The 14,564-nt window shown below is 40.5% G+C and overlaps 1 protein-coding gene across 9 annotated transcripts in view; it reads right to left on the reverse strand.

Moving 5' to 3' along the window:
• FAM160A1 (family with sequence similarity 160 member A1) overlaps positions 1-14,564 on the reverse strand; it is an 88,448-nt gene that overhangs the window by 10,424 nt on the left and 63,460 nt on the right. For all 9 annotated transcript variants that reach the window (XM_035324576.1, XM_035324569.1, XM_035324574.1 and 6 more), the window contains 4 exons: positions 8,332-8,499; positions 4,425-4,504; positions 2,766-2,953; positions 1,264-2,301 (listed from right to left, as the gene is read on the reverse strand). In XM_035324576.1, the coding sequence (XP_035180467.1) occupies positions 1,264-2,301; positions 2,766-2,953; positions 4,425-4,504; positions 8,332-8,499 (1,474 nt within the window). The remainder of the gene's footprint in view (positions 1-1,263; positions 2,302-2,765; positions 2,954-4,424; positions 4,505-8,331; positions 8,500-14,564) is intronic.

Consider the following 14,564-nt stretch of genomic DNA (forward strand, 5'->3'; position numbering starts at 1 on the left):
AATATAATTATATTTGAAAGAAGCTGCAACCCCACATTTCTGAGCCATTTTTATGAGAAAATCCTTACCAAGGATCACCGAGACCTTCGCTAAAGCAAGACGAGCAGCCCAAGAGTAAGACACGTTACGGATGGGGAGCAAAGCGTGGTTTTTTGGTTTGGTTGGTTGGGTTTTGTTTTTCAGCAAGAAATGGAGGAAGGGACTGGATGAAGAATGTGAGACAGGGACAACATTTTTGAGCTACATTTGACAGCAGATAATGGGTAATGGAGAGGTTTGAATGCGATTAGCTTCTAATACAGGAAATTGCCACCACAGAGAAAATAGCAAATGGACTGGATAAACAAGCTGAGTTTTTCAATTAAGAGACAGTGCCAGGCATGCTGGCCACAGCTGACCAGAAAGGGCTGCATTTCAATGGATACAAATGAATGTTTTCCCCCATCCTTCCAAATGAACGAGACGTCGGATTACAGAAGTCTCATTTGGGATGAGAAAAACCTAGACGCACTGCTATTTTTTTTATTGTTTGCATTACTGTGGTATCTAGGAGACCTAATTAAAGATCAGGAGCCTGCAGTGCAAGGAGCTGCACAAGCACAGATCAAAAGCACACAGTAGCCTCCAGGAGCACTGTCATTCCGGAGTGCTTTGGCCAGTCTCTGGAGAACAAGCTGAAATTGTTGTCTGGCACATGACTGCGCAGCGTGCCAACAGCGAGGGCTGCCCTGGCGTTGAGAAGCGGGATGCCAGGGCAGTGCACGCTGACAGGCACGGGCAGCCGTGGCACCCGTGCTGCCACCTTGTGCTAAACTGTGAAATAGCTGAGGGGGGAAATAGCGGTATGCCGCATCGACAGCGTCAGAGATGAAAGGCATCAGAAAAACGTGTCATTTACCCGGGCTCTGTCTATTAGCACAGTTACTCCGGTCCCCTTTCAACCACCTAGTTTCCCCTAGAACTACGGTGCTCTGACACACAAGCAACATAATCACAAGGTTTTAAACAATTTAAAATAAAAGCCCCAAAAGAACTGAGCAACCACAAGTTTGTGTCACTACGCTGCTCTGCTCTGCTTCCTTGTCGCATCTCTTTCACTCTCCCTGGGCCAGTCCCAGCTATTTGGGCATACCCTCCTTAGTGCCAAGGCTGTTCCTTGCTCTGTGCTTGTGCTGTGCACTGCACAGTGCCATCTCGTTTGGCCACCTTTAATCGCCACCTCTTCTCCCATTTCTCATGTATGTAACTAACAGGACATTCCACCTGTGAACGGAGCACTCTGGCTCCTTGTAGCACGCTTGGGAGAGGCATCCTCCTTAGGTCCAAAGGGAGACGAGACACTCTCTGCAGAAGGAGTGTCTGCTGAGAAATTCTCAAAGTCCTCCTCCTCTTCTGCAGGAGACACGGGGTCAGGAGTGTCCAAATTTTCCTCCTTCGAGCTTGCATTATTTGGATCCAGTTCCTTAATAATTTTGTCATACTGTGCAATGAAATCCTCACCATCTGTGCTCAGCAGACTTACACTTAAGTTATGATCTGCCTCCTGAGGAGAAAGCTTCAACTCCAAGTCTGGCTGTGGATCAGTCTCAGCCATTTTCTGGTTGACATGTTCTTTCATTATACCTTGAGTCAAGCTTGAATTTCTCTTACTGTGCTCATCCAAGTCCATTTCCAGCTGGCTGTTTTCAAGAGGCCCATTGACAACAGTCTGGCTTTCGACCTGATGTTCTTTGGCTACATTTAAAGTTTTCTCCTTGGAGTTATCATCTTGAGTATCCTTCTGAGCACATAATCTGTAAACCATAACATCATCCTGAAAGTCTGATTCTTCTATGTAAGATCCTTTGATGAGCATGATAGCATTTTTTTTCATCTCCTGAATGTGTTTTGGTGGCTCTATAGGTGGCTGCATCTCTGCGCCCCCCAGGTCATCATACGGATGGGGCGAGCTCACATCAGAACCAGGAGAGATCCCTGTGTCATAGCTGTCATCCCATTCTAGCTCCAACTGCATCTTCTCACTGAATGGAGTTGTTTGAGAGGAGCTACACATGCTGGGTGTCCTTTGCTGGAGCTGAAACATGGGGTGTTCCACATCTGCATCGTTCTCCTCAGCAAGCGTTTGGATAAAGGTGTCTGGATCAGGGTTTACTCCATCATATAAGGCAGACCAAACCTTACAGTCTTTCAGACACTGGAGGATGGCTTCCTGAGCTTCCCCCAGGTACTGCAGGTAGCTGATATCCACAGTTCTTCCACATTCCACAATGCAGGTGGATTCACAAGTGCCTCTACCAGAATCTGAAAGCAAAGAAGATTACTCATAACATGCAATAAGAAAACACAAAAGTTCTCTAGCAAGACAGACACTAAGATGTGGCAGGTGGAGTCTTTAGCCCCAACCACCCAATAAGGCAGGAAGATCAAAGAATTAAGATTGATCATAAATGCACAACTTGTTCCTACTACCAAGTCAGCACTGTAACAGGATTTCTGAGAGACCAGCCCACATACAATCTGCAAAGCAACTTCAAGAATCGCCATCGTGTATCTGTACATTATTTTCACAAATGCGTATTTTAACAGCTACCCAAGTTGAATAAGGTTTCAGTAGACCTGGACACATGGAAGGGATTAAATAATCTTTCCAGTGCAGCCTAATTGCTCAGTTTATTGTTACCCCCACTTTTCTTCCACCTCCTCCCATGAGCTGCTGCCAAATTCAATTCAGTTCATGATCTGGTCATCCTCCAAGCAACAATTACCTTTAGTTTGTGCTGCTTTTGTCCAGAGAATATAATCTTTTCCCTGGCTTTCTAGAGTCAAGGTGATCCCAGTGGAGCAGCAGACTGGTGTCAGGGCAAGCAGTTTTGCGGCAGATACAGAGTAACAGTCTCTCTCTTTCACTGCCCACCGCTGGCTCAACATCATGTGGTTGCATGGGATCAGATACCTGAAAGAGCAGTGTCTAGCATTATATCCTTTCATGTTAGAGAAAGCTAACACATACAAAATTCCCTTTCCACCTTCCTTCCCACTACAAATTAAAAGAAATAACAATAATCTTGACAGTGATCCATATCCTAAACCTCTCAAGAGCATGAAACCCTGACTCTTTACATTGTGAGGCTACAGTTCAATGAGTAACTGTCAAGAAGAGAGAGATAGGAAATCAGTTGCATCAGAATGGGGAAAATGAACGCTCCTTCATAGGTCAGAGCAAGCCTGCTGTAAGAAGCGATGGGGGAAGTGTAGGATGGGCAGAAGTCAAAGGCTAGCCGTGTGGTTATTCCCAATATGAATGAGTTCTGTCTCAGAAGCCTTGATTTATTTGTTTTTCTAGGAAAACCACAGAGAGCTGGTTTACATGTGCCAGGCAAGCAGCCAGCAAAAAGGAGGGAAGGGTCATCAAGGTGGTTTATAGCACTAGATCAAGAGCTCTCAGGCAGATGAAGGAATAAGCTATGGGGAGAACGAGGAACAGAGGAAGAACACGCTCATGTTTAACTTCGTTAGAGCAATGAATGTTTTAACTTTTTAAGAGAACTTTATTAAGACCCTTAGTGTTAACTGGGCTGATGTTTTGCCATTTAAAATGCAAACAAATTTTAAAGGATTCCCTAAATAAACAAACAAACAAAAAGATTAGATAACAGCACTCAACTGTACTGCTGTTAGTAGGGGAGTCCCAGTCTAACTTGAGTTCACAGAGTTCCTAACACTATTCCCAGGCACAACAGTCAGAGAGCTACAGGGAATTTCAGCTTAATACTTATCAGTGGAGGGACAGTTGGGTACCTGAAACAGTCACACCTTCCAGTCACACCTTCCACAATGAAAGCCTGATTTAGTTACGCCAGGATTTCCACATAAGTAATCATCTCTAATCTAATACACATACCCAATTATAATTGTAGTGTTCTGAAGCAACCCATAGAACAAACAGTTAGGAGTAATATATAATCAATGTGTCTAGCACATTACATAACAATTTATGTACAACAGTTCAGGAAGCTGAAGTATTCTTGGGGACAGAGCTGAAAAAAAACAGAGATGGAAGCTGCAAGCAAATATATAGGTCCTCTGTATACATAATACACTAGAGAAAACATGCAGAAGAGAAGAATTATACATTTTAAAGCAGGGAATAAGCAGTTTGAAGGTGATAAATATATTCTTAGCTTCTCTTCTCACTTTTATAGAAATAAATCACATGAAAAATCTCTTGTTCCTGAAGATCGCAGGACATAAATCATGCTTCTTCAGGTCTAGCCTACTTTTGTCAGAACCGTAAATATTCTTATCTCTGTAGTAGCTTGCATTTCAGCTGTCTTGGAGAACCCCCATCTAAGTCTGCATCCATAGACTGAGATTACATGTCCCAGGATTAGAATGAAAAGTGGAAAGAAGAGTCTGGGCTTTACCTTAAAACTAGCTGCAACATCACATCTTCACAATGCAAGCCAATGAGCGTTCTGAACAGTGCCAAGGAGACCACACAGAGCTGGAAAATGATAAATGCTTCAGTTTTTGATCTGGAAATTGTACCTTTCCATTCTGCATAACAGAATGACTCTGCCAGAACATAATGCTTTAAGTTACTGTTAGCATGCTATTTCATTTTGTCAGCACCCTTATGGGATTTTATTAAGTTGTCTAGAGCTATACACATACCATGTTACATTTTGGCAAAATATGATCCAGAATTTTCCTTCAAAAAAGCTATAAAAAAAGAAATATTATTTAAAGGGTATTAACATTAAATTATATGGAAACTCAAAGCAACAATTTACCAGTCTATTTTTTTTTCCTAATTTCTTAGCTTAATTCAGCATAAAGTGAATCCTGTTACTTGCAAGATGAAGTGCTAGGGTTTACCTCTGACAAAGAACTTAAATCATCAAAAAGTCTTTTCTGAAAAAAGCTATAAACCACCTCAAGTTTTGGTTGTTTTACATATTAGGAACGATTAGCGTTCTGCACATTACAAAACTACAGGCTTCTATACCCTACTGCCTTGAAAAATATAGCTTACTGACATAGGACTACACAAGCCATTTCTTACTGGAATCCACTCCATATGAGTTGCTCCCAGTCCTGCCATTACAGGTCATTTGAATGGCTGGGAACCATGGCAAGGCACAAAGATCCTTTCTGTGAGAATAAGTAAAAGAAAAATAGGACTCCTCACTGGAGCTGTGCGCTTGCCTTATTGGCAAAGGTCTGATCAAGCACACCCATAATCAAGTATTTCAGCAGTCACGTGCAGCAGAGGCAAAAATCATACCCTTTTTGTGATTGGCACCCTATTTTCACACTAGCTTTAGGACAGACTAGAAACTTGAGACTTCTACAGCATTTTTGGTCACAAATAATGTCTAAATAAGGCATATACCACTTTCAAAACTATCATGCAGTGTATTTTTACCTAACAGGCGCTTGCTTGACTACAGAGATGTGTCCAACATGGTAGAAGCATGAGCTCTTTTCTTTCGTTGTTTTTTGTGAACAACAGCACCATCATTTCCCTGCCTCTTTACACCTACTCCCTTGGGCATGTGCTCCTGTGCTTCTCTTTTTTGGAAACAGCATCTCACAGCTGGCTTAGATCCCAGGACCAGGTTGGCTCTTGTGAGAATTATTTAGCATAAGTTGACTCCTTCCTAGTGTTTGGTCTTAATCTTGCCTCTCACTATATTAATCACATAATTAATACATGAAATAAATCTCACTTCTCAATAGCTAAAAAAAAAAAAAACAAAAAACAAACAAAAAAAAAAACCAAAAAAAAAAAACAGAAACAAATTAGGACAAAATAAAGAAAAAGCTATAGATATCTTCTGCCTCTTTTCAGTCACTGAATGTCCTTTGTAATTCATTCCGGATTAAATCCAGCATCCTTCCTGGGCAAGGCTTCTCTTCCCAACTGTGGAATTTCCTCCTCTTCTCTGCACTCTCCCTACTCCCACTGATAACATGCTCTGAGCTAGCTCTGCACCAGCACATTGCTATGTTCATCTCTCCAGCCCAGGCTTTCTTGAGAACATCAACTTAAAAGACTCTTTGTTTCACCATTTCCCTTCTCTTTTTCAGACCAGTAACTCAGCAGCCCTACAGAATGATCCGAAGTCCATGGTGACAAAGACCAGAGGAATGCACAGATTTCTTGTAAAATATCCATACACATATATACATTTTCCCTTACTTGGTAGCTATCTCTGTGGAACTATTAAATAGTAAAGCTTTAATGAACCTCACTTGATGAACCTCTAAAAAGCAAACGTTTCTTTGACTGCCTTCCCTAGTTTGGTCATTCAACTAACACCCGCAGAAGAGCAAGAGAAAGTGAGTAAGCCCTGCATTCAAAAAACAAGCTGGGATGTGGACAAGCATGAAGGTAATAAAGCATGGCTGACAGCTAGCCAGGCACAGAGAGAAAATAACCCAGGAACAGTCATGAGCTGGCCTGCTGTGAGGCAAAGCAGAGCTCAAATTTGTTGCCCTTCCACCACTTGTATCAGGAGCTGACAGGAGGGTGCTTGTTAGTCCAAGACCTCATGCCTACAGAAATAGAAAAAGTGAAAGGGCAAGACAGGAAGAAACAACCAGAACTGCAGTTGTTAATGGGAATGTGGGGGCAGAGACGAAGAGCTGCAAGACAAGCTTGTGGAAGAAGTCAGATCCTGACGTGAAAGGAGTGTTTTAGTGAGGGATTGTGGGGGTAAAATGGGAATTCTCATTTCCTCTGAGAGACTGAGAGCCAAGCCTAACTGTTCTTCATACACTCAGAGTGCAAAACCTGCCAATTCCTTACGTTTTCCTGTATTTATGTAATTGCAGTGTATAGGGCAACATTTGCAATATGGTTGCAAGGACAAGTGAGAAATCAAGAATCTTCTGAAGAAGAAGAGCTAGTCTATTTTTGCATTTCATAAAAAGAAAAGATTGAATGTACTACCAGGAGATAAAGAGGATAGTATTTACAAGCGTATTTGGCCACCTGTCTGTACAGAAGTTTAATCCCGTGATTTATTAATAAGTATTTTCAGCGATAATAACATATGCAGCTTTTGTGCTATGGAAACCATACAGAAGGCTGCAGCTCTGGCTTTTGTACTTGGCCAAGCTATACTGCAGAAAACTCATTTAGTATCACAGAACCATTCTGGCTGGGATCCTGAGTTACTCAGGGCTGGAGAAGTCTTTACAATTCCAATCTCGTCCGCCTATGGAACAGTAATTAATGATTAGCAGAGACAACAGTATTTGCATTTTTGTCGACAGAAGCTGTTTCAGTTCTCAGAGTTAATCCATCTTAAAAATGCAGTAACAACAGCATATATCTGTATTTGTGTTCACTCACATTCCCAAACAAATTCCAGACAAAGATACTGTCCCTAATACACAGATTGAATGCACGTGCTGGTGTTCTGGCTTCTCGCCCTAAAACTTTATACTGTATTTCATCCATGAAGTTGGGCACCCACCACACAAGATTCAGCCAATGCTGCCAGCCAAGCAAGGCTCAGAAGGGTGGTCCAGTGCAACAAGTATTCATTTTATCTGCCAGAAGATGAAACTGTTAGCAAAGGTAACTTGACTGTCTCTGTAAGCTAGCTCTCCAGTCACTGTGGAGCATTGTGCCTATACTGCAAAGGGGCTCACTGCAAATTTGAGATAAACCGTACTACATGGAGGAGTGAAGAAAGAAAAGGAAGTGGCAATCTGATCACTTGAGCAAGAAAGTGCCTTTTTTTAATCAATCAAGAAAGCTGGCAATATCTCTGTTAAGCAAACATGCTACGGCAATACGCGCTTGGTTCCTGAGAAATACATTGGCAATACTGCAATCACAACTTGAGCAATTTGGAGACATCCTTACAGGGCTCCCACTGTCTCCTACAAAGATCATTTGCAAATACTTGCTGCTAGGCAGAACTCCAAAGATCAAAAATGTACCTCACCTTGATTTTAAGTCCTATGAATGAGTTATCTATGGCAGCACTAATTCAGCGATATCCACAATGAAAACACTTCCAAATTTCCCTTTAGAGTTCTAACAAACTTCAAACTTCCAAAAGCCCTCATCTCCCTCTATCCCATTTTGTGTATGGGCCAGACCACCTCACACATTTATCAACTTCTCAGTGCAGCAGTGCCACCATAGCTAGGTGCCAGCATAAATATATATATATATTTTTTAAGTACACATTTGGGTGGGGGAGAAAATTCCTAGTTAGACAAATACTCACTGCAACCACGGACTCTCCCATTTAATTAGTAAACCCGCATCCACGCTGAGCACCTGACTTTGCCTCCTGCTTGCCTTACCCGGAATGGGGTGTTGATTCGGCTAGTAAGTGTATCTAGGATGTGCACATTCTCATGTCGATGCAGCAAAATAAAACGGAGGAAAATCTTGAGGAGGGCTGGCTCTGAAACACTACGCAAGAAGAGATCCAGGTATGCAGTGGTAGCCATCACTTCTTCCACAGTCACCTACAGGAAAATAAAAGGTAAATGCAAACATAATGTGCACACAAAATATCCACCCCTACCCTGCAACCCACCCTAAGCTCTCCATATGCTGCCACCAAAATACTGAGACCCTTGCTTCTAAACCTGCAAATTAATGTGCTTCTGACTTACTCATAAGCATTTTGAACCCATTTCTTATGTCTTGCTTCCCCAGAAGTAAAAACTTCCCAAAACTGCCAACACCCCAGATCTCATACATGCTGAAATACTACGAGCCGAATCCTGCTAGAAGTTCCCCACCACATTTCTGCTGTGTCAGGGGTTTTGAATCACACTTCGGCCATTCCTCAAAAGCATTCTCAGATGTGAATACCTGGACCTACCGCATTAGTAAAAATAAACGACAACAGAGCAGAATCAAAGCACAGTACAAACTCATAGGTCCGGAGCTTTAAAAAATAAATTAAAAAACCAAAACATGTCTATCCACAATTTTGCCACTATTTTCCATCTCACTCAATTTTTAAAAGGTATGTGTATACAGCCATACACATGCAAAACAAAGGCCAAAGTGTTTGCTATTGCCTATTTGTATGTCAAAACACAATTGTCCCATATCCACACGATGCTTGCATACCATTTGGATAGCCCATACTACTCCACTTAATGCAAGCCTTTTGGAGCTTATCTACTGACACTAGGCACCGACAAGGCACAGCGAATTCCAAAGGCCACCTCTGCACCACACACTGCTGCTGCAAAGTCAGCTTTTTAAAAATAGTTACCCAGGAACCTAATAAGCTTAAGTGTACAAAGATAAACCCTCAAACACAAAAATCTCTCTGTATGAAAGGAAGTATTAAACATCTTTTGTTTACCAAACTTAGCTGGATAAATGAAAAGACTGATTTTATTAAAAAAATAAAAAAAAAGAATCAAAGCTGTCACTTAAGAACTAAGAGGATTTAGAAGTGCCTCAGAAGGGCAGCACTTACGTAACATGCCGTAAATATTGAAATCCCTGTTCCATCATGCCACACGTTAGCTACATGCACAGTAATGTCATCCAGCAAACGCTCCCTTTAAAGCATTTAAGATCACAAGCTGCTTCTGGCCAGTTACACAGAACATAGGAATGCTGTATACAGCCTGCAGACCTTATGGAGAGGGGGCACCGACGAGGAGAATGCAGAGTAGCTCTGAAGTTGAGGTCACTGACTCCCTCTCTTTCTGAGGCTTTATTCTGACACTCTGCTCCACCACCCTTAACATCAAGCAGCAGACTAACTACATAATTTTGGTATTAGAAACAAAACACCAGGGAAGCTGCAATAGTCACATTTTTCACCAGAAATGAGTTCATTTCTCAGTTTATTTTGGTCAAAATCAAGCACTAAAACATAATAGCGAAAGGAAAGGAACATGGCACACTTTCACTGGCTCTGTGAACTTTGTAAAGCTAAGTAAACAACAGCCAGACATGTTTGCTAGGTCTGTAGTTGTATGTTCAGTGTTGCCCAATCCAGAAATGAGAAAACAGATCTTCCCTGAAAGAATATCTATTAACATACACTCCAACTCAGAATCCAGTTTATGAATTCATTCCTCCTCCTTCTCAAACAACTGTCAAGTGAAAAAAAAAAAAAAAAAGTTGTGAGATCAAGCACCCCGAAGTTGTAAATCACCAGGATTAACCCTGTGGCTACAGCTCTGGTTCAAATTCTGCATTACTGTAAGTATTATGATAAAATGCCTTTTTACGTGCATATACACGTAGGCACACATTTCCACAGCAATACCGCCACACCCCCACCACCATAAAACTTGCTAGGGAAATGAGCAAGGGGTTGTGCAACAAAGGAAACTGTTTCTGGTTGGAACTGAGATTCATTTTTATTTTTTTTTTTGCAACAGCCAAAAGGTGTGAGAAGTTGTGGGGTAAAAAAATAATAAATAAATAAATAAAGGCTTTCTGATTACAGCCGTTGACTGTTGCCCTGAGAGCTGGCATTTTCTGTTTTGTGTGTTACAGCAGCAAACAGTAAAAAGCAAACCCCAAGAAATCCATCATGTGACATCATAATGATAGCATACAGTTCATCAAAGAGTTTAAAACCTCTGCCAAGAAAAGGCCAGACAGAAGTAATATATTGTTATGTCTCTGTCACTCCTTCATCCTTTATGAGGAAAATGAAGCACGCTCTTGGCCTGCGGGTTTCACAGATGTTCGCTGACAGCAGAGGAATGGGCCTATGTAGATATATAAAATACTGAAACTGTAAATGAAAGCAAGCAAAGGCTGCAGATTCACAAGGGCAGTGACCTTTTTCTGAAATCAATGCTCTTTGGGCAACTCATGCTACATTTGTATCAGCAAGAGAAAGCAATAGCTTTTCAGAGTGTGCATCATGAATGAAACAAAGGGCAGAAGAAAGCCAGCGAGAGACTACTTTAGGAAAGAAATGTTCAATTCTGAGAGCATGTTCAGCGTTCCTTGCAGCTTGGGGACTAAACAAAAAAGAAATCCTCTTTACTGTAGCCAGCACCTCATTGACACCACTAAACAGAGCTAGAAGCACCAAATAGCGATTAAGGCAGCCCAAATAGGTCACAGAAAGTTACTTATTACTTTGTTAAATCTCAATTGTTTGAATTGAGGTTTTTCGTGCAGTGTGCCACATCATGTTTAATTCTTAATTCTTCCTGGGAAGGATGTTGTTGAATCTGCTTAGCCATTTTCTGAGAAAGAGGGAAGGAGACTATGCTTTGTAAAGGTTTAAAATGGATTCATAGGAATCTTTTTGCATTTTCCAGTGAAAATGCACCACCTTCATCACAACACTCCTTCAAACTTGTGCAATAAACGAGGCTAGGGTCTATTTTGCAACCCATCATAAAATGCTCAAGGCAGGCAAGGTAAGGGTACACAAGCGACAATACTGCTACTGTGTTCTGGGATTTCTCTCAGCATACCCTTGTGCACAACTTGTCCGTAAAACCAGCACAGAGATGGCCCTTCTGCTTCCTTACAAAAGCAAATCAAAATATATTGCTCTTTGGCATTTGAAACAAAAGCCTTGTATAAGCTTAGGATCAATTAGCCTGGCAAGCAGATGTGTGCTTTTACAGTCATTTCATATTTTCCCCATCTTGCATTCTGGGTGTGCTTCTTGTTTTTACTCTTCAGTAAGCGTAATTTCTGAAGATTTGAGACAGCAAGAGAAGTATTCAAAAAGGCTAATTTTAGCTCCTCGAGGCTATTTTCATTTTCCTCACTGGGATACATTAACCTGTCCCGAATGAGCCTTCAGAGAACTCACTCTCTTTTGCAATTAACTAAGGATGGACTTTGGAGAAACCAGTCACACTAGGCAAAAATCAGCCTTGGCAAAGACTCCTTTAACCTGGTAAAACTGTTCCATGTTGTACATAACATATTCAGTGCTGACAGAAAGGCTGGTTCAATTTGTGCAGTTGTTATTGAAGATCTCTCTTGTCTAAGATACCCACACCGTGATATTAAGCTTCATTCAGAGTACCTGCTGTTGTTTTTCCTGAAACTAATGTCTCGTGAGACAGATTTGGGTAAAGTAGGAAAATCCTTTCTAAAAAAATAAATAAATCCAAATCAGTACTTAGGTAAACAACAGAAGAACGAATGTTCCCAGAAAACAAAACATTACTACACACATCAAGAACATCCACTACAATCAAAACTTGAGGCAGCTTACAAAAAACTGTATTTCACTGTAAATTTGATTTCAGTATAATTTGTCCTAGCTAGCCCTGAAAGTGAATTTATGTGAACATCTTTGAAAGGATGATAAGAAACGAGCCAAAACTTTCACATATCCACAAGTGTGACATTTAATCTGAAAATTCCTCACCTCTGATAATTCGAGGATCAAGAAAAATACCATAATAAAGGGAGATGAATGACGACGTGGTAGTTTGCTAGAAGAAGTCCGTTGCTAAATAAGAATTTGGAGGTACGTTTTTGATAAAGATATTTCAGCAGTATTAAAATCCATCACCACTACAATAGCAAAAAAAGAAAACCTACCAGCAGCATACTTTGCATTAGATCCTTTCTACTAAAATTGCTCAGGAATGGTAAAGACTGGGGATATCTCTGCTCTTGAGATAAAATTGTAGGATTGAAAATGAAAAATGAGAAAAATTTGTATCCATTACATTACTCAGACAAGGATTCTGCCATTTCTATTTCCATTATCCATTGCTGTAATGACAAAAACTTATTGGAATTTTGAAAAATACACATATAAAGTATGCATCTAAAAGATGCCATTTGGAAGCCTCATCCACATGTTTTTCCTTACAACAGGCAGTTGTTACAGATATTTTTGAAGATTACAGATACAGGTATTTTTACAAGAGGGAGCCTTCATAGCCAGATAGATATATGATCAGAGATTATCGAAAACAGAAAGCTACTTTTAGCATTTTAATACCCTTCTCTTATTATGTAATAATTTTTAGTAAATCTTTTCTCGCCTCTTCTGATGACTGATTAGATGGTGAGGCAGAACGCTGTAAAGAGATCCAGCTTTTACAAGTCACCGTGCCAAGTAATAGCAGAGAGCCAGAAATTACTGTCATTGCGAGTTCCGTTTAATATATTACACTGACTGTGTTAGACCAATTGCACTGATTCTTTATTACTGGCTATTCTCCCTTGGGATCTGCACAATATACTTTCTAATTTACAGCTTTGTGCCTTCTTACACGAGTATGGCTTTCATGATTTCCCCTCTCCTTCCTACAAGGATTTCACACTGCCTAGGAAGAGACCATGAATGTCCTCATTAGAACTTACCTTCTAGATCCATGAGCAGTTTAAACCTGAATAAATCCACCTCCCTGATTAAAAAGTACAAAATAAAATTCAACCATTCCCACCCTCTTCTCCTTTCTATTCATTTTCAACTTCTTGCCCCCTGCTTATACTGGCAGAAGTGTTCATGCTTCACTTCATTGCACAGCGAATTGGCTCAGGGAATTGATTCAGGATAAAACTACCTCGGAAATAAAGGCAAGCTTTATCCTCAATCAATCAGTTTCCCATCTGAACAAGTAGGATCAGTGACAGAGAAAGTTTGCACTTAGGGAGGAACCAGAAAACAAGAACTGCTTCAACTTCCTTCTGCTCCAATTAATAAACAGGTTCAGTTTGTACCTCGTTACAGTTCAAATCAATTGCCTGATGTAAAAAGTGAATGGCACCTTTAACATATGTCCACTTTGTAGCAGCTAAAATTAAGTTTTGTAGCTACTGATGGGCTTCTCCAAAGCATAGAACTATTCAAACTTTTCCAGTAACACTGTATTTACACCTTTTTACAGCAGCTGTCTCAATAAGGTGAGAGATAGGATTATTTCTAACTGGAAACTGACGTTCTTTTAGGATATTTATAAAGATGCTACTTCCAATCAGTACAGCATAATTCACAGGTCATTTCCCCCTAGCTGAGCAGTGTAATCATCGAGCAAGTATTATTGAATTATCACAGTAGCATACCACTTCAGAGGTTTTCATTTAGATGGATTAGTGAGCAATGTAACTGACGTTCACTTGACAGAGCTGATTCGACAGGACCATGCCAGTGCTCCCAGAAACACGTTCTGTTTGCTTGGCCAACAGCAATGTTTTTCACTAAAAAGCTGGTACAATTTTCCTTTTTTCAGATTAAAACTAGCTTTCCAAGTAGAGAAATAATATCCTAGCAATTAAATGCATATAGTGTAGCAGTAAATACTAAGAAATGAAAAAAATGCTTTAATCATATAATTTGACAAGTTTTTAGCACTATCTTCAATAAATTGAAATTACACAAGCTACATAAACATGCAAAATGATCAGGATAGCTATCTTCATAACCCATGTGCTCTGAATGCCAAAGTAATCATATGAGCTTCCAGGAAAGAGGTATATATAAACAATCTTATTTGCATCAAAGGTAACGTGATATCTCATATATAGTCACAGTGTGACTCCTTCTTATCTAACACATCGTTTTGATGGCAAAAATCTATACCCATTAAAGACCTCCTGAAAAGGTTTACTC

This window comes from Oxyura jamaicensis, chromosome 4 (genome assembly GCF_011077185.1).
Source record: "Oxyura jamaicensis isolate SHBP4307 breed ruddy duck chromosome 4, BPBGC_Ojam_1.0, whole genome shotgun sequence".
In the NCBI taxonomy this organism is placed as follows: domain Eukaryota; kingdom Metazoa; phylum Chordata; class Aves; order Anseriformes; family Anatidae; genus Oxyura; species Oxyura jamaicensis.